The 19,787-nt window shown below is 40.7% G+C and overlaps 3 protein-coding genes across 6 annotated transcripts; all 3 read left to right on the plus strand.

Annotated features, from left to right (window-relative positions):
• Positions 1-584: 584 nt before the first annotated feature.
• Positions 585-4,863, plus strand: nbl1 (NBL1, DAN family BMP antagonist). 2 transcript variants are annotated; one of them, XM_085924282.1, is made up of 4 exons: positions 585-789; positions 2,266-2,446; positions 3,242-3,353; positions 4,309-4,862. In XM_085924282.1, the coding sequence occupies exons 2-4, from the start codon at positions 2,274-2,276 to the stop codon at positions 4,579-4,581; spliced, it is 558 nt and encodes a 185-aa protein (XP_085780408.1). In that variant the 5' UTR covers positions 585-789; positions 2,266-2,273; the 3' UTR covers positions 4,582-4,862. The 2 variants fall into 2 exon arrangements, with proteins under 2 accessions (XP_085780408.1, XP_085780409.1); XM_085924283.1 differs by lacking the exon at positions 585-789 and having other exon boundaries at positions 2,271-2,446; positions 4,309-4,863.
• A 2,320-nt stretch (positions 4,864-7,183) lies between these two features.
• Positions 7,184-10,986, plus strand: tmem88bl (transmembrane protein 88b-like). Its single transcript, XM_085925143.1, has 3 exons — positions 7,184-7,260; positions 7,615-7,903; positions 9,810-10,986. The coding sequence occupies exons 2-3, from the start codon at positions 7,616-7,618 to the stop codon at positions 10,035-10,037; spliced, it is 516 nt and encodes a 171-aa protein (XP_085781269.1). The 5' UTR covers positions 7,184-7,260; position 7,615; the 3' UTR covers positions 10,038-10,986.
• A 5,300-nt stretch (positions 10,987-16,286) lies between these two features.
• Positions 16,287-19,761, plus strand: LOC147049281 (von Willebrand factor A domain-containing protein 1-like). Of its 3 annotated transcripts, none has more exons than XM_085924364.1 (5): positions 16,287-16,437; positions 17,582-18,115; positions 18,196-18,474; positions 18,844-19,119; positions 19,188-19,761. In XM_085924364.1, exons 1-5 carry the CDS (start codon positions 16,347-16,349, stop codon positions 19,463-19,465), a joined length of 1,458 nt encoding a protein of 485 aa, XP_085780490.1. In that variant the 5' UTR covers positions 16,287-16,346; the 3' UTR covers positions 19,466-19,761. The 3 variants fall into 3 exon arrangements, with proteins under 3 accessions (XP_085780490.1, XP_085780492.1, XP_085780489.1); XM_085924366.1 differs by having other exon boundaries at positions 16,299-16,437; positions 18,196-18,466; positions 18,818-19,119; XM_085924363.1 differs by having other exon boundaries at positions 16,299-16,437; positions 19,165-19,385.
• Positions 19,762-19,787: the final 26 nt, after the last annotated feature.

The following is a 19,787-nucleotide window of genomic DNA, read 5'->3' on the forward strand; positions in this document are numbered from 1 at the left end:
CTACTGTATCTACATGATGATCCAAAGGAGTTCTCCAAAGGTGAGCAATTTACTTGTAGTTTACTCGTGTAATCGATAAATCAGCAAAATTATCGAAGAAACATTTGAGTTGATTTATTTGTTTTGTAAAGAGAATAATTTCTTCGCTCGTATTTTGAACTGAACGTGTACCTAATAAATTGTCTGGTAATTTGATATATATATATATATATATATATATTAATATGTTTTGGGCTAAAACGCAATTAATTTATATAAAACATGTTCCATGAACGTCACACGTTGTTAAGCGTGACTAATCCATGTTATCTGGCCGGAACACTACCTGACCTCGCTTTTAACTTCCAAAGAACCTTTTTCAAACTGGACATCCAAGCCCCCCTCACAGCAGGCGCTCCGTTTGCCTGACTGCAAGTTTTTTTGGGTTTTTTTCCCCCCCCCCTCACAACCACAGCTTGGAAAGAGATTTTCAGCGGCCTTTAACGTGGGACTTGACTCGGACTGGAGGAGGACGAAAGAAAGAAAGAAGGGGAGGGGCGCTCCGGGTTGATGGAGCTTGACATGAGATAGCAGCGCACGGCCCATCTCCTCATCCTCCTACTTCCTTCCTTCTTCGAACCCCGGACACGCTTTTGCCGCTGCCGCTCCTGGATGATGTGACCGCTAAATGACAGAGCGGGTTTGGATTTACCACCACAGAGGAGGACACGCTCCTTATTTCCTTTGACTATTTCCACATCTCTTTTTTTTTTTTTTATTCCTGGGAGACGGCGTTAACGCGCAGCAACGGTAAGATTGGTGGACCGTTACTTTGTTCAAATTAGCAACTTGGAATGTCATCACACCATTATTTCATTCTTTATTCGGTGATATACCAAAGTTCGACGCCAGGAAACCCAATTTGGCGTGACTAGTTTTTTTTTGTTTTTTTTAATCCTACAAATAAAATGTAATCTCATTATGTTGATCTGCGTTGCGAGTGAAAACCCTGTAAACTCAAGATGAGTGTCAAATGCTGCCCGCCTAAGTATTTTATAGTAAGGCTGTATAAATTCCAGTATTACCAATAATAAAAAACAGCTTCCTTTCCTCTCCGTTAGGCGTTTTCAAAGGGTGAGATCAACTTTATTCAACTGTCATTGTGTTTTGGGACTTTTACAAGAGTGAAAACTATTAATATGATTCTCCAAATATGGTACGCTGGTTCACTTGTTGGTAGACAAGAATCAGTTGTATTCATACGTTCAAGTGACATACTATAACATTTTGAATTTTAGATGTTTTTGTTTATAAAAAAAAAAATGTATTTACTGTAACTGGCATTTTATTTAACAGTTCTGTCCAATACATTTGGAGCTAGAACATTAGGTACATTCTTTTTTTTAATTTTCCTATACTCAAGCTGTGCAGAATGTTACAATGTCTTCCAAAAAATAGATAAAATGGACATTTTAAGAATAAAACCTCTGCCTCATATTTGATAGCAGAGTTGTTGTTTTTTTTATATTTTGTTTAGGTGGTTCTTAAAACGTGTGACAACTACTACCGTAGATTTACTAAAGGCTTGATAATATATTCCTGAAACTCACTTCACATTTCACTACCTGCTATGGGGAAAGTAAACGTGAAATTATAAGTCAACTATTGTCGCTGAACACATTCCGTGAGATCTACTTTCCCCAAACTTCAGGTTGAGGGCCCAAAATGGGTTGCTGTAATGCAGGAAGAGAGAGTCGACTATTCTCAAGAAAAAAAAAAAAATACTGTGAACTGTGATCATCAACAGGCACACAGCTTGCCAAATGTTTTTGTAATTAATGTTTGACCTCAAATCCTATCCATCGTGTCTTTTTTTTTTTTTCTCTCATTAGTTTAACCCCGTAAAACATTTTAATAGGATTGTTTATGAATCTCTTCAAGACAACAATGTATTCATATTTTTGAGCAGATTTACAATTGGTTTCCCCCGTGTCTGCCTCTTAGAAGAAAACCAAAAAGTACACAGCAGGAGAAACGTGTTAAAACTCTAGCTTGTAAAAGGACTTGACAGGCTGAGGCATTTTTAAAGAGGGAGGTGAAGTTTTCCTTCTTCCAACTATCGGCCTTTTTTTAGGGACAATGGGAGTCGAGTCCACCCTAATGTTCTCACTGCAGCTGGTGATTTACATCATTTGCCTGTGTCCGTTCTTCTACATCACAAACAAGGCCAGACATTTTCGGGCAAGTTGGGGAAAAAGTTTGCTGATACTTGTTGTGCCCCTTTAGGTGCAGTCATGTGGCAGAGAATTCTCATTTGCTGCGCCATGTTTCCATCGTATGCTCCGGCACCGCCCGCGCACATCAACCGCCTGGCGCTGTTCCCTGACAAGAGTGCCTGGTGTGAGGCCAAGAACATCACGCAGATAGTCGGGCACACTGGATGTCAGCCTCGCTCTATTCAAAACAGGTCAGAATGAGACCCCTCCCTCCCTCGCTTCTATCTGATGATCCCTCATACCAAAATCGGTGTCTTCCACAACCTGTTTTCTGTAAGTGTTTTTAGCAAAACAAAAAAACCAAAACAAAAATGAAAGAAAACAAAACAAAACATAAAAGCATATTGTCTTCTATGGCTTCTTTGATTCTTCAAATAAAATTACCAGCAAAATCCTGTTGGGAGTGTCATTTGTAATATGTGAACCATTTACCACATGCGGTGACATTGTTGTATAAAAAAATGGCGGGGCGACCAACTGCTGCTTTTAGGTAGGCTACATACCAGGAAATCTAGAATATTCTCTCCAACTGTCTGACCGACCCCATTTGCGAATCATTATAAAAAAGTCACAAGTGAATTAAAATCATATCTCCCTTTTGTCAGGGGAAAAATGCTTGTAATAAATTCATAGATTATCGTTCACACGCTGACATTTATAACTCAATGATTGAGCCTATTTGAACTCAAATACTAACCAAAACGGGACCACCGACGCGCGTAAAAACTCAAAATTCCAATGTGGAGTCTCACGACATCTTTTAAAAAATGATCTTATGTTATGGGAATTTCCACAAAACACCAGGAGACTTTTGAACTCTTCTTTTTTTTTTACTCATCCATCAATACCAGCTACATACATTGACCGCCAGAATAATGACACACTCTTCCACTAGATGGCAGAAGGTACAACGAACCCACTTTTTGTTGATGGTTTAGCGTTACTCGGAATGTGACAAGATTTAACGGCCTGTGTTCTCCTTACAGAGCTTGCCTGGGCCAATGTTTCAGCTACAGCGTTCCCAACACATTCCCACAGTCGACCGAATCTCTGGTGCACTGCGACTCCTGCATGCCTGCCCAGACTCAGTGGGAAGTGGTAAGAGTTCTTGCATGTTTGTTAGCTCACGTAACACGCTGACAAGAAAACACAAAGTCCAGACAAGCGTGTTCACAAAAGTCCAAACAAAAAAAAAAATGGTGCATTCATTTCCGTGCTTGTTGACAATGTTAATCCGCGTTTATCGGCAGTCGGTTGTAACTCCGAGACAGGAATCCCGATCTTGCCACAACAAAGGCTTTGGAGTAAGTACTTTGGAGGGCCGAGTAGACGGGTGGGGGCACAGGTGAGGTCACCTCATGTTGCAGAGGAGAAAATATTGTGTCTCATAGAGAAAATAGCCGATAAATGATAGACGAGTGGCTTCGGCCCTCAGATTGCGTATGTGTGCGTGTGAGTCCGACTCAACTCTTTTTTAATTATGCTCAAATGGATGTTTGTCTTGGTGGTTATGATTATTGTTGCATGACTTTAACTAGAGCAGGAAATAACAAAGGAAGAGCGTTTTGAAAGAGGATCCCCCCCCCTCACAGTTGCTTTGGCCCTCAAACTAGATCTTGATGAAACTGCTGAGTGATCATTTTCAATGCACAATGCAAACAGTGAGTGAAGGGGGACGTTGTGTGAGGTCCGGAGCCCTAGTTTAGCTTGTGCGAGGAATTTATACAACGGGAAGGACGCAGCAAAAGCGGTAAAATTCGGGCTTCCGTCAAAATGTTCTACACAAAACATGAAGTACAAACAATCATAATGCTTGACGTTAGCATCGCTCATTTTTAAAGCTAGATAGATCTGGGGTTCTTTAAGTGAGGTATCGATAAATAAATAAAAAAAAGAATAGTTGAAATATTTGTCAAATAATACATTTTAATGTCAGCTTTTCGACCATAACGGAGTGGACATTTTTGGTGGACTTTCACTGCGACCCTCGTGAGTTTGAAAGGAATTATAAACGGTTCCAAACAGTCAATTGTTTGTGTTTGTGAACACGCAGGTGACACTTGAGTGCCCAGGCAATGAAGAGACACCTCGCGTAGACAAGCTAGTAGAGAGAATCTTCTACTGCAGCTGCCAATCCTGCGGCAAGGAAGGCGGCCAGGAGGGTGCCATGATGCAGCTGTATCCGACAGACAACAGCCTGGACCCTCCATCTTTACCCGACACCGTGAGCGAGACCCAATCTCATCCGCCGCCCCATTCCGACACACACCCGAAGCACGCACACGCGGGCCCTCACCCTCTTCCACGTACGTCAGACGTAGGCTAGGTTTGATCCATCCCTCCCCTACTTTGCATCCTTCTTAAGGTTGCAGAAGCACTTTGAAGATATGGATTGACTTTATTTTTGAAAAAATTCATTTTAGCCATTTTTCATAGATTGTTAACAAATATAAATATATATATATAAATGTCGTGCGTTTGTTTGCCGATAACATATATGTGCATTTGTGTATCCAGACAAAACCACAGTTTGTTGATGAACTGTGGTATCTGCTTTTTATCTGTATTGAATACAATAAATTCTATTGCTGCGATAACTTGATGTATTTATTTGTGAAATGAATGGTATGTGTACTTTATACTTTATTTTCAGTCTTTTACGTATATATCTATAACAATTGAATATCATATCGATTTGCCACTAGAGGGCGCTCAAACTTAAAAAAAAAAAAGCAGCCTGAGGCGCTCAAGCAGAGGGAGCAAACGTTTGAGTTGATTTTAACTGACCTAAAAGGGCCTGGTTTTGTTGATGAGGCAAGAAAAACTAAATACAAAAATTCAATTCAATGCTAACTTCACATTGTTTTTGTAGTCTTTTAGTTATGAGGATGATCATGGGTGAATTGATCTTTTATTGAAATAAGGTGCAGCAGTTTGAGATGAATGTAGAACTACCTGTTAAGGTAGTTTCAGTTTTATTAAAGGTAAAATTAATTAATTTATTGTAAAAAAAAAAAGAGGAGACCATCTGGGGAGCGTAGAAATGATCACCCAGAAAATCCATTTCTTATTAAGCGCAGGTATTAAAATTTCATGTACCATGTGATGCTGGGCTGATGCGCGATAATAAATGATTTTGGTGTCAGACTCAGCCTCACTGCGATATGCTGGATAATTCTCCAAAATGAATAATTACGTTTTGACATAATTGTTTAAATAATACTATTTTAGGTACGGGTGTTCTTTAAAAAGCCATGATGACATATTGAAAGGTTACATGTAGGTCACCAATCACGTGCTACCAACCAGGAACACCGCATGCTGCCTAAATGTTCAGATAATCTTTGACTCAAAGACCTCAATCAGTACTTGTCATCTATTCCCGGATCTTCTCTTTCTTCAATGTAATTTCATTTGAGCAACGACAGACAGACTGTGGGTCTGCACCCCACGACAAATTGATCAGCTCCTTATCTGAAAGCTGACAGACGTTGATGCGCACGTCATAGGTTATTGTATCAAAACCGGAGATTGGGCGTGATTGTGTGGTTGATGTGCGTCATGGCAACGGTAATCCTTGAGCAATAGCTTCTTTATGGTTAATCTATTTGTGATAAGGTCCCTCAAGGAAAATTCTGTCTAGAGGATTATGATGACCTCTGCGGAGGTCTCTCTAGAATCGATCGCCTCCTTAGATTTAAGTGCTCGTCTTTGAGAGAAATGAATTTGGATTTTGTTTATGTGTGTACTTTTAGTGCATTGTATTCTAGTTGATCATTTTTGTGCACGCTATTTTTCTTTTCCCTTTCCTTTCTCTGCGAGATGTTTGTGCACTCACGGCCAACAATGAGGCACTCGAAAGCGGCCGACTGCACTGCAAAAAAAGCTGACGTTCTTTTATAGTTCTTCATGTGATCCAGAAGTCCTTGCCAAGTACAAAACCACAGCAAGTCTCCTATTTCTTTCAAAAGTTCCGGAAAAAACTCACCACATTGTTTCAGAAACAAGGGCGTTAACATCTTTGAAACTTTTTATCTGGTTTTTCACTGAGCCCACGGCGCGGAAACCATTTTAGTCGAGGTGACAAATGACCTGCTGATGGCAGCAGATGCTGGTTCTCCATCATTACCGTTCCTCCAAACCACAGACCATAATATCCTACTAGAGCTCCTGCAAAACACTAGGCAATTAATTCGTCGGTGTTCCCCCTCGAAGCTGGAAAAAGCCCAGAGAAGTCCAAATACACGGAACAGCGCTGCAAGGATTGTGAGCAGACAGCAAAAACAGAAACATGTGAGCGCTTCTGTCTGCTTGCACCCACTTCAATCGCTTCTCTTTACCCCTTGGGGTTGAATACCAAATCTTGCTGTCAACACATCTCGGTATCCATGGCAATGCTTCTCCCCTTACCCCCTCATCCAGGCAACCTTCATTCCAAAAACAACGTCCATCCATCCCCCCCAAGACCAATCTACAGTTTGTGGCTGGTTGCGTCTTCTGCTTGGCTGCTTTTCCCGACCACCCTGAGGACTCTGACTGGAGACTTTTATAAAGAAACTCAAAACTGATCTATTTTCAAATATATCAATTATAAATCAATTAAGGATCGACTAACCTCAGTATCATTATGTTAAACTGGATGTTCAAACAAATACACACACACACAAAAAACAAATTTGGAATGAAACTAAATAGTTCAAGAAATTGCACATAATAGAAAAATAACTTGAAAAGATGATCTATGTCGGAGAAAAATATCACACAAAGCTCTTTAGCCACGTGAACGTGCATGCGGTGCTCGTGCTCGAGGGCTCGGGTCGCGCGCCCCAAGTGTCGTCCGCGCCTTTCAGCGTCGCCTCAACTCGCAGGTGAGCCACATCGTTTGGAAAAAAAAAACTGTCATCACAAGTCTTATTTTTTTGTTGTATGCAGCTTTGCGCTTTTCACACAATTAAAACTTGAATTACACTGAGTGGACTCGTTGGAATACCAACACACTTGCAAGGTAAGCACTATTTACTACTTCAATCCATCCGCATTGTTTATATAGTGAAAGGAAAAGGTCGCTAAATGATTATAAAGTGGATTAAAACGAAGCGCTATGCATGAATAAGCGTTTAATCGCTTGCATATTCTGCACGTTTAAAATGAAAATGGATCGTCTGTACCGACTGTCAAGATGAAGCGGCAAATGATTGATTCATCGCAAAGGTGCGCGCGCGCGTAAGAGCTATATGATCCTCATTTGCATTTAGTGTAATGATTTTCTGACCATCAAGAATGGGATAGAAAGGGGAATTGTAATGACTTTGACTTTCTAATTAAAAATTTATTGCCCAACTCACCTCCCCATCTTCAGGATGTGTGGCACTGATGTTGACCTGGATGATGGAGGCTCACTTGAAGAGGATGAAGACTTGTGGTTGGATGAAAGAGTCAAGATGCTGCCCCCTCCCGTGGCTCATAGCGGGGGTTCCGCATGGGGGACCAAAAGAGGCAGGGCTGGCTGCGTGTTCTGTGGGATGGTTCTGGTCCTTTGGAACATATGTGTGCTCCTAGCTGGTGCTGTGCTTTTGATGCTGATCTTCTCCTTGGTGCTGTTACCCGCAGTGGTGCTGCTCTACGCTGGATTCCTGTGTCATTCCAGGGTGAGTTGATTCTGTCTCCGTATGTCTGGAATTAAAGTGGTGACTTGAGATAGGGATTTGCATGACTATATTTTGAGACTGAGTGGGTCATACTGAACCATGAACATTGTCAAACACAAAAGGCCTGTGCTGTTCTTGCTCTTGAATACATTATGACAATTTTGAATGGTTCTACTTCCCGGGCGAGTCCACTACAATAGAATTTGAAGTATTTGTGGTTGCCATGGCAATAACATACACCTGATTTATTTACAAGTGGATTATTTTTTTTTGTTTGATGTTAAATGATTGCACATTTGTAAGCAAACACTGTCAAGGTGCTAAATATCAATCATGCCATACAAACCCTGAGGGATCAGCAGATTTAGTTCTGCATGGGTTCTAGGTGTCACATCTTCCTGTGAAGATCTACAGCTACGTCCTTGAATAAGCCATGCCCGCCTCGCGTGCTACCGTTGCAGATATTATATTTCATCATTGCATGGCAGTGTGGACAATCAGCAGTAAAATATTCTGCTCCAAATAATTAAGTGAGTGCAAAAATAATCATGGTGCAAGTTGAAGTCAATCACGGTTGGGGAACTGTCTAGCAAGGATCTAATAACAACTGAATCAATTGCACCACAGCAATCTGTCTCACAAGTCTGAGGTGAATTGTAAAAGTATTCTGCCTAGCTCCCACATTCCCAAAACATGCATTTCAACTTCATTGAACATTATTGGGTTTAGTTAATATCTCATCAAAACAATAGATTGTCTTCTATTTGTCAAACAGCTGGATGCCATTCGTATCACAAGGCGTCGTCGCCACCTAATGGGGAGGAGTGTGAGCCGCCGGTATTCCGAGCCTTCAAAATAGCATTGAAAAATGCAAGTCGCACAACCAGAGCTGTACAAATTAACCTCCTGATGGCCTTCCATGTGCAGACGCAAATGTGTAGGAAATTATAAATGGTGCTTGAAATGTGCATATGCAAATGTGTAGGAAATTATAAATGGCGCTTCAAATCATCTATAAATAATGCATGAGTAATAAAGAACTAAGAGGTGCTCTCATCTTTTTTTATTTTATTTGAGACATATAAATCCAGTTGCCTGAATGGCAGATTACCTACCATACAGCCAACAGACATTTCAAAAGGCGCATTCATTGTTTTTCTCCTCACGGTAATTTATTTGATCAACCCGCTGTGTATTACTTATAACATTTCATAAATCTGAAGGAATAATTCAATGCTGCCGATGACAAATGTTTCTCCCCTTTTGCAAATGTCAAGAATATGAAGAAAAAAAAAATGGATTCGTTTCAGAGCAGCCGGTTTGCAAATGAGGGATTTGTGATGGCTGTAGTTGCGGTGAGACTTCCTGCCTCTTTATGCACAGCATGCAAGCGCTCAGGTCTCAACTGTGAACCATTCAAGCAGTAAAGTGGAGCCTGGGAGTTGTCCAAAGTAAAACCGGAGAACTTTTACGCTTTCTGAGGGATCATCTGAGCCGTAACAGAGTTAGAAACAGGGCTGTTTTAAAGCTTCTCCCGTCTTTTCGTTTCGAAATCTCAGATTATGGGATGCTGCGCGTGTTACTTTTTGAACACGAATGCAAAATGCCGGATTGTCTGTCACAGTTCCGGTGCGACAGAGATTTCACGTGTGTGAACTTCCCCTTTGCCCTCATTGATTGATAACTGAGAGACTTGGTGACAACTCAGACAGTTGTGTCACACTTCACTGCCCACAAGACATCTCTCCTTTACAAATATTAAAATGCAAACACTCCTACCAGGTAGACAAAAATCAAAAGGCCAGGTCTTCAACTTGTGGCACTTTCAGACATCTTCTATTCCTGTGTTGTTTTTGTAACACTATAATCTGAAGCCATACTCTCCTATGTGTGTGCCCTAACACAGATCCTGGGCAGCTCGTCAACTATCTGCAATTACCTTGACGACAACAGTTGCTCTGCCCTCATCATCCTGGGTTTTGTGATGATGTCACCGCTAGTGGTAGTTGCGGCGGCACTTTTCTGCGGTCTCCTGCGAAGGTTTCGACTCCTGCTTCTCATTCAGCCAATCAGTCGCGCCTGGTACAGAGGGAGGTTGATGGACTGGGTGGGCAGCGTTCACGCTTGGGTCTGATTGCTGCATTAAGGTGCCGAATAAAACGCCTGGCATGCTGAGTGAAAGGAAGGTCGCCTTTTCATACCTCGTGTTTTTCCCTGTGAGCCAAGGCATATACTTCCCATTAGAAAAACCTCCTGGCACACCACTCAGTTTAAAATGTTACACAAGGCATTTATTACAGCAGTTCCTTGACATAGTTTACAAAAAAAAAAAATGCTGTGTATTGAATAAACAAAATATTACATAATATAGTACAGACAGAAATTCACATCTACTGTAATTACCTCATTAAGATCGAGTAATATTTGTTGTTTTTTGCAGAGGATAAAGAATGTATGCCTGTGAGTATTGTTATATTGTCTGGCTATATGTGTTGCTGCACCGCTTGTGTTCAGATAGCTAATGTTAGAAGCATTATGTCACCGCCATGCCGATATTATTTGTTTAGTTGGTGCCGAGTGTTAAAGTCGAATTTGAGCATTAGATTGCTTTGGCTCATTCTGCTTCATTTGCTTTAATGTCTGCATGCCCAGCATCTTCTTCATCTTATTTTGTATTATTGTTATCTTGGAAGTATAGAAGAAAAAGAATTACCCAAATATTGCTGTAGGCTCCACATACAGGAAATTATATGTTGATTGTAAATTTTACCGCATATTTTAGTAGCAGGAAAGAAAAGATTTTTTGCCTTATTGCTTGAGCCAAACAACATAAACACACATTGTTATGTTGAGTATTCCCATCAATACAAATAGATTCCGGTAGATTTCTTTTGTGGTGTGACCTATCCACTAAATAAAATCAAATAAAGTTGACCGATTTGACTCCAGTGAGTAATTGTTTGACATTAAAATCAGACAAGGCACACACTCACAAAGGACAACACGGGCCTGATTAGAAGACAAAGCATCCAATAAATTCTCATCTAAATCAATGTAAACAATATGCGAGCATGCGCAAAACAAGCGAGGTAATCAGCTAATCAGGGTTGAAATTCTATTGTGGCCATGTTCGAGGGCCATTTAATCACCCGAGTATTGTGTTCATTGACAAATACATCATTTTGAGAAATGACCGCATCGTACGTGTATTATTAGCATCATAATATGTCTGACATATTCAATAAAGAACTTTATCATTGAGCAAAAATATTTTACAAGACTATATATTTTGACCATTCCAGCCAAAGCAGTCGAGAAAAACAAATATTGTGCATTTCTGAATACCAAGCTAGCCTTTAAATACCACACAGACAATTTAGCAGCCCACACATTTGGACTCAAACAATGTTCCAATTTGAAGTGATTGTATTGTAGGTCTAAAGTCTGTCAAGTACGTACGTCAACATCAGACTAGAAAGATGGCGTACGTGCCACAGCCGCGCTGAGTCAACAAAGTGATTCCATTTCAAGAACAACGTTCAGTGTAAAGTGAATAATTGCATTATCTGGAATGGACTTTATACAACAGCTATTGTGTGCGTACCTACAACCATAAGCTTGTTCAATTTGTATACGATTCCCGAGGAGGAAAAAAAAAAAAAGATTTCAGGGCACGAGTAGCCAAGCAAATAATATCCTTTCAAGACGAGGGATAATGGTTACAACAAAGTGTGATTTGCACATTCTCTACACACCCAACAACTGTGGGTGATGAAGCACTCAAGTGCATAATTACCAGCAGTCAGTGAGGCACGGCACGGCGAGGCGAGGCGAGGCGAGGCTCTCGGAGGAAAAACACTTCCAGGGCAGGCTGTAGGCGTGGGGAAGCAAAGACTTTTAATTAGTGCAATGAGCATCTTCTCTTTTTATGATCCATTTAAAGACAGCTTTTTTGCCATATCAAATCGCTTCAAGTCAAATTGATGTCCGTTGGGTTTGATAGCATTGGAGAAGGTAAAGGTACCAAGCAAGCAATGCCGCTGCTGGGATTATAATGAGCTGGCCCGTGGCATATCCCGCCGGCCCGGTCGTATGGCCTATGTGATGACACTCACCCAATAAGGCTTTTTTTTTTTTTTTTTTTTCTTAATATGCCCCATGAGTCAGATATGCTCCTTGACTCGGAGCCTGAAATCACCAGCGCCACATCTGCTACCACATGCAAATTTTGCAGATTAAGGTCGGAACTGTGTTGCTAAAAACAAAATACATGCAGTCACCCTGAAGACACTTTCAATCCAAGGAATTGCAAATATTGTGTTCTTTATTTGTAGGGATTGTCAACCGGTGGTCCGCAGCCGTTTCGTGGTCCGCGGCGATATTGCAGGTGGTTTAAAATGGGAAAATAATTATTTTAAAAATAAAATGAATATTCCCACTTAGACTTGATTTATTTTCCATCTAATTTTCTGACTCATTTACCTATCCAAATGACATCAAATGGAGCTGAGATTTCCAAAATGCAAATAAATAGCCTGTATAGGTCTATCCTCCTTCGGTGCAAAAGAAAATAATAATAATTTTAGATGAATGTCAGTGCAGATGTGTTTCTTATCACTTGTAAAGTATACTTGATTTCAAGCTGGCTGCAAAATATAAGCCTTGCCTCATAACAACAGCGTCTCATCTGGGCACTGCTTCGCTGCTGTTTTATGAAGCACTCAAGCTCAATCTATAAGCCATTTAGGGCTCTCAATTCATTTCCCTATTGTCATCACACACACACACACACACACACACACACACACACACACACACACATTGGCCACTACAATGTCCCTTCTCTATCTTTCATTTACAGCCTCATTGTTCCCAATTAGTACTCCCCCAGGGATACACGTATCTCTTTTGGGTTGTTTACTTCAGCATTAGCCTCTCTGGATTCCTTTGCTTAACATTTAATTGTCACCATGGTGTCATCTCCAGAGTATTCACCTGCCATGTTTTTATGTGCACGTTTAGCAGAAACTCTAATGCCATCATTTCCTGGTTCCCGAAAAAAAATGTAAATGCTTTTAAATGCAGGAAAATAAAAATATGTTTTAAGAATTTTCAAAGCATTTTTATTTTTTTTCCCCCAAAAAAAATTCTGTTCATGCACTCTTTTAGAAACAAAGCTACTTTTGATCTCTTTTTTTTTTTTTTAAATGTCGAACTCTTTTGTCTGTAGCGGCTTCATTCTCGTCAAAATAAACTTGACAGATGTGTCAAGTCTGCCAACAGAGATAAAGAGAGAAGACGCGTGCTCCCACCAAGAAACATAATCTTCCTTTTCTTATCCAGCTTCTGGCTCATTAATTCCCCTTTAGTTCACGGCATAATAGCGAGGGCTCTTTACGGGTCCTTTCTATTTTGTCACATGGAAAATCCATTTTCTATGTTCCACTTCTGTCTCATTACAACCTGTCGCCTGCGGTGTGAGCATGAAAAGAGAAATCTATTCATTCAGCCTGCTTCCAACATGTACAACACAACCTTGAGGTCAGTCACACATTAGGTCATCCAAGCCATTACACTTAATGAAATCAGAAAATCATATCCACCCATGGGATATTCTGTACCAATAATCTTTTTTTTAAATTTTCTTCTCTCCTATGTGGTGAGTATGAGGAATAACAATGAACATGTTGAAGAATAGCAGCTATAAAAGGTCACGCTAAAGAGACTTTTCTCAATCTTCACATCTTTTCTCACAAATACCGCAGAGTATCTTTTATCACCGCCTGATCCTCCAATCTGTGTGATTATTGCTTCAGTCAGCAGCAAAGTGTCGATTGTGTGTATTTGTGTGTGTGCGTGTGTATATATGTTTGTTCTTTTTCCTTACAAGTCAGCACAGCACACTGAGGAATCAAATCGATGTAAGGACACAAGTGGAAATCTAAAGTGCTATCTTCATCCCCTGATGAATAGAAGTCCACTTAAACGTGGATCACCCAAATATGGGTCGTAAATGTGTGAGGTTAAATTGCATTTAAGATAAACTGGTGCTAAAATACAGCAAAAGTGCAGATCATCATTTGGAAACATCAGAAGCTCTTTTTTTTGGGGGGGGGGGTTAATTAAATAAAGTTTACGATTTCAGGTTAAAGCTAATAATTTTCATTTAGTATACTGAGTCAATATAAATTAAGAATTTTCCTATGCGGCACTTGAACTCATCCTTGTCACTTTAACTTAAATATTGTCAAAATGTTTAATATTTATGTTTTTTATTCCAAACAGGACATCAAAGCAAAGTTCGACATTTTTTTCCCCAATATTTTTTTTTTCTAAATAATCACTGACTTTCAAGTTGCACAAATCCATAGTTCATCTTCAAGAGATTTTAACTTTTTTTTTTTTTTCCTGCCCTCTGGCCAACTATAAATTTTACATTGGCTTATCTATTAATACCAACTGAACTTGCAGAGACACGATTCATCATCATTAAGTTTGTCTAATGCTCAAGCTCAAATGGAACACAAGCATCACAATATTAACTTTGTGCCGATATTCCAGACTTGGTTAATGTTGCAAATTGAGGTGGAATTGGCAACACTGAGATTTTGTCCCGGATAGTAAATTACTTTAAAAAATTGCTGAGGGAAATGAGTCACTATTTAGGATTCAGAGATGTGCCTAGCATAGTCCTTATGGAATTTGCTATCTAGTGGAAAAGCACTTTACAGTTTTTCCTGTCATTATGTCACTCGCATTGAAAGATGAACAAAGTAGTTGTAGTACGACAGTAATTTTCTGATCCATGTTTACCTCTGCAAAGAGGAAGTCTTAAAAAAAATCTCTTCCTCATTGGGAAATTCCACTTTTTTGAACTTAGCGATAGGGCTGCCATGCCACAGGCCCGGACACGCAGCAGATACGCGTCTACAAATGCGCACGAAAGACGGCCGCATCCGCACTCATCTGTCTAAACAGTCAAGTCAAGTCAAGTCAAGTCAAGTCGTTTACCTCGGCTCATCCCTTCAAAGTTGTCTTTGAGGCTTTTCCTTGCCCCCGTTACTAAGCATGGAAACAATCTTCAATTTCGTCATGATCCCCCACATATTCACGGTTCGGCATTCGCTATTCATTTCTACTTTTTTTTTGGGGGGGGGGGGGAATCATACCTCTGTTATTTGCTCCAGTTAAGATTGTGTAATATCAAATGATTGTTTTCATCTTGTAGCATTTTGGTGCCAACTCACTATGTTGACATGAGAGGGAGGAGCTTCGTTTCGTTGTGTCACTCTTGTGATCATTTGTTCCAAAGTCAAGCAGAGAGCTGAAACTGGAACTTTCAAGATGGTTAGCAGCCAGGTATGTGAGCAAGATTTTCTTGATGTTTTTTTTTAACCATGTATCAACAGACTCCAGCAGCTATTTGAAGTGTTATCATTACATCGGCCTGCCAGGACATCTCTCCTCTTACCCACCATGCACCTCGTCCCACTCTGCGGGCTCATATGCAAGTGAGACCAAACTAGGGGAAATTTAAATTCTTTCTTTTCTAACATAAATCTCAAAGCTCTAACAGTTTTACTGGTTCACAGCCACTAGGGGGCATGTTTTTATGTTTGCTGAGAATTACTGACATGCTGTCATGTATCAACCAGTACAGTCCCCAGGCAGCATAGTGCTTATTGGAAAATCATCAGAAAAATTAAATTGTCAAGTAAAAATCGAAAGAAAATCATCTACTGAAAAATCCACTTGAAGTGGGTACTTAAAAAAAAAAAGTACACAAAGGTCAGTATGACCTTTATGAATTTATGAAATCCCATATATTTCATCATAAAAGTCCACGTTTAAGAGTTGTGGGATCGCAAATTGCCACTGAAGCTACATTTAAATCTTCCTAGAATTATTAACTCTGCAAACTCACTTGCTGAACTGAAATATTTCTACTTTCAGCTACTTGTCGCGTGACAACATATTAGCTCATTGCATGCCATTCATATCCGTGACATGTCATAATATTTGTATAAAAAAACACGTCTAGACCAAATAGGTGTAGCCCCAATTAAGCAAATAAAAAAAAACTGCAATACCTGAGTGTGACTCCCATGTATGACGTTGACTCATACGCCCCCATTCTAAATATTTCACAATGCATTTATAGTGGGGCGTGCAATCGGCACATTATTTGCCCATTAGAAGTTGTAATGAATCACGGAACGACCGCGGGCAACGGACAACCTTGCCTGGTACATGTTTGAGCAGCGAGACGGCGCGTCTTGACGCGGTGGAACTCTTTTTAAACGATGATGCGACTTCCTGGATGAACAAGAGAGGGAGGGGCCGGGGAGACGGAGGAAGACGATGAAAGGTGACTTCGCGCATTGCCATCGTCAACGCTTCCACACATTTAAAGAAGAAAAGTTATGCCAAGTGTAACCATCAAATGAGGATGAGGACTTTTTTATCTGGTTGTGTTTTTCTGTGGGCCATGTTGCAGCGCGGTAGCTTGCAGGTTGTTGAGTTACCTGACTCAGGTGAGATAGAAAAAGCACACAGCAGTCACTCACGCTCAATCATAAATGATATTTTATGGGTCTATATTTATCGCTTATGTGTAAGTGTCACTCTATTAGGTACACTTGCACAGTTTATTCAAATCCAGTGTATTCATTTTAAATATAAGTGTAATTATGTCTTGATTTTTGTATGACAGTATTTCAAATTGACTGTTGAAATAAATGAAAAAAAAAACATTTGTACCAGCTTAAAAGAAATCCTGAATATTTTCAAACTTAATTAGGAAAGAGCTTTATATTGTTTTTTTTCCTTTATAAAACCTACGGTGTTGTCTTGATTAAAGGGAATTTCAAAAATAATTCCCCCCACATTTGTTTTTGCTTTAATTGTGCAGTTCCTTTTGATGTGCACTACTTGGCCACTAGAGGCAGCATAATACAAGCCATACATATTGTCAAACTGTAAGGCACAATAAATGAGTAATTCTACGTAGAGGATAGTAATATATGCCTGAGTATTTTTTTTTTTTATATATATATAAAATTGTCTGTAGAGGTTATGGTAAGTGAGTGTCCCAATACTTTTGTCCATCCAGTGGAATTTCCAGGCTTTTCTAGACAGGTATTCGCAGATGACATGCTCAGATTCCACCTCGGTTTTGGATGATTGCAACATTTCATTCAAGCATCTCCATCAAAAAGAGTCATTCCAACCCTCATCAGCTTGTTTGTTGTGTCTCTGACTTGTTGTATTTCCACCCAGCGTCTTCTCTCAAAGGTTTTTATTTACTATCAATTTTTGTCTGCTTTTTCAATTTTCTCCTGCAGTTTTATGCTCTCCCTTTAAAAAATTAATGATCGTGGGCAATTACCGCAATAAAATATTTCAGCGGTTTTGCTGTGGCTTCAAAAATGCAGAATATCAATTACACAAATTGGACCAGTGAGGCCAATCGATGCTCTAAAATCCTTTGAGGCCTTCAAGCTCCAAAAGATGAATTTGTAAACATGAGATATATCTCACCTCTTACTGCATTTTACCTAAGGTCAGCTGGGATGGGCTTCAGATCAGCCTCCATCTTGATCATCTTGATTCCAAAACTACTTCAAGTGTGACTGTTCCTGATTTTATTGTATTTGCCGTCTCCCTTCTTCTGTTTAGTGTCGAACTGCTGTGAGGGCGACGTTCTCATATTGCTGGACTCTTCAGGAAGCATCGCCAACTACGAGTTCTCACGCATGCTAGACTTCATCGCCGAGCTTCTTCGGCCTTTCTCGCTAGGCCGCGGTCACGTGAGGATTGGGCTGCTGCAGGTGGGGACCAAACCAAACCTGGAATTCGGACTGGATGAGCACACCAACCAGTATAATCTACAGAAAGGTCTACTTAGCATCACGCATCTGCAAGGCAGCACCAACACGGAGGCGGCGCTACGGGTGGCCCAGCGGCTCCTGAAGGACACAAACGTGCCGAAGGTTTTACTCTGGCTGACGGATGGAGTACAGCTGGGGGAGGTGGACGAGCCCATAGCGCAGCTGAAGGCTCAGGGGGTTTCTGTGTTAATTGTGTCTTCCGTACACGGGGACTTCCATGTGATGCAGCGGGCTGTTTCTCCTCCTCTGGAGTCCCACCTGTACTCTGTGGACATAGAAAACATTGACATCATCACAGAGAAGTTGAGAGAAGCTATTATCAGTATGTATGAATATATATACATAGCACTTATGACGTTTTCCATATGATTCGAATGATTCCTGTCTTTGTCTCAATTTTAGGGATCATTCGAGCAGAGCGTCTCCGTGCTGTCGACGTGACATCCCATAGCGCTGTACTGCAATGGCGTCCTGTTTTAAGCACACTAAGTGGTTATTACGAGTTGTGGTATAAGGCCGTCGGGAAAACACATGCAGAGGAGAGACGCGTTCTCCCGGGAGAATCGAGCTCAATGGAGCTGACCAAACTACAACCTGAGACCACCTATTCTGCTTTCTTACGGCCAGAGTCCAATAAGAGGCTTTTCAACACGCTCAGTGTGAGCTTCACCACGTTTGCTGGTGAGAATGAAGGGACGGTGTCCTGAACACTTCATCTTGCGTAATTAATTAAGATTTCAAAAATATATCATCTTTTAAACTCGTGGAATTAATTCTCATTGTAGTCAGAGCAGTCTGAGTGGTGCATGGGGTTTTCTCGAGTGGCATGGAAAACAATGACTGCTTCAGTCCAGATCGGTTTAAGTTTGATAATTACATTTCTTTTTAAAAGATGAAAATCATCTAAAATCCTGATCTGCTTGGAAAAAAAAAAAGCTTTTTTTTTTTTTTTTTTTTTAAATCAGTCTTCGAAATACTTTCATGGCCACAGAAAAGCATTCCAAATGAGTTTGTTATTGGCCAGTGCTATTTTCCCGTTACCACTTTCAGGTGTTTCAAGCCCAGCAGTGGTCTCAGTGCACGACTACGGCTCCGGTAAGACCCAAGTGAGCTGGGGTCCCTTGCAGCCAGCTCTGGTTCGAGGATACAGGGTGGAATACGGAGCCATTCCAAGCGGAACAGTCCACACCGTGATTGTACAGAGCCACCAGAACTTTACTGTGCTGACCGAGTTGGAACCAGGAATTGAGTACCTCGTCACAGTCAGTGCTTTGTACAAGAACGGCAAAGAAAGAGCCATGTCTGTGAAAGCATGCTCTCAAGAAGGTGTGTCAACGTTTCCACCCCAAAAAAAAATTGTATTCATTCCAGTGGCTTTGTATCTTCTCTTGAAGCACCAGCAGGAGCGGCTTTGCCTGCCCTCGATGACCTTCAGCTGACCACGACGACGCATGACGAGGTACAGGTACAATGGAAGGCCCGGGAGCAGGGCCTGAGAGGATTCTGGCTCAGCTGGGAGAAAGGGAACACCTATGACTCCACTTCCACCTTCTTGCCGTCATCCTCGCACTCAACGCTACTCACACACGTTGGACCCACCAGTCGCGTGTGCGTGTCCCCCATCTACAGCTCGGGTCGAGGAGACGGCCTGTGCTGCACGACAGAAAAGTAAAACAGGTTAACGGAGCTGAATGTCTGGACAGTTCTTTTTTTTTTTTTTTTTTGTTCTTTTGTGAATATGCAATATCCGTTTTCCTGGAGAATGCGACAATCAAGCAGCTGGTGAACATTACGTTTGTATTGCTGGAGGCACAAGATTACACATGCAGCCTGAAGTACTGAATATTCTTCCCTTTTAATGGATTAGAGACAGAACACTACAATATGTCCTGACTCATGTGGCTTGGAAATAAAAATAAAAAAAACATCATTAGATTCATCCCACATCAATATAAGCCTCTTCATAATTTAATTTCCTCTACACGACTAACCAA

This window comes from Syngnathus leptorhynchus, chromosome 11 (assembly GCF_054491065.1).
Source record: "Syngnathus leptorhynchus isolate UIUO chromosome 11, UIUO_Slep, whole genome shotgun sequence".
In the NCBI taxonomy this organism is placed as follows: Eukaryota; Metazoa; Chordata; class Actinopteri; order Syngnathiformes; family Syngnathidae; genus Syngnathus; species Syngnathus leptorhynchus.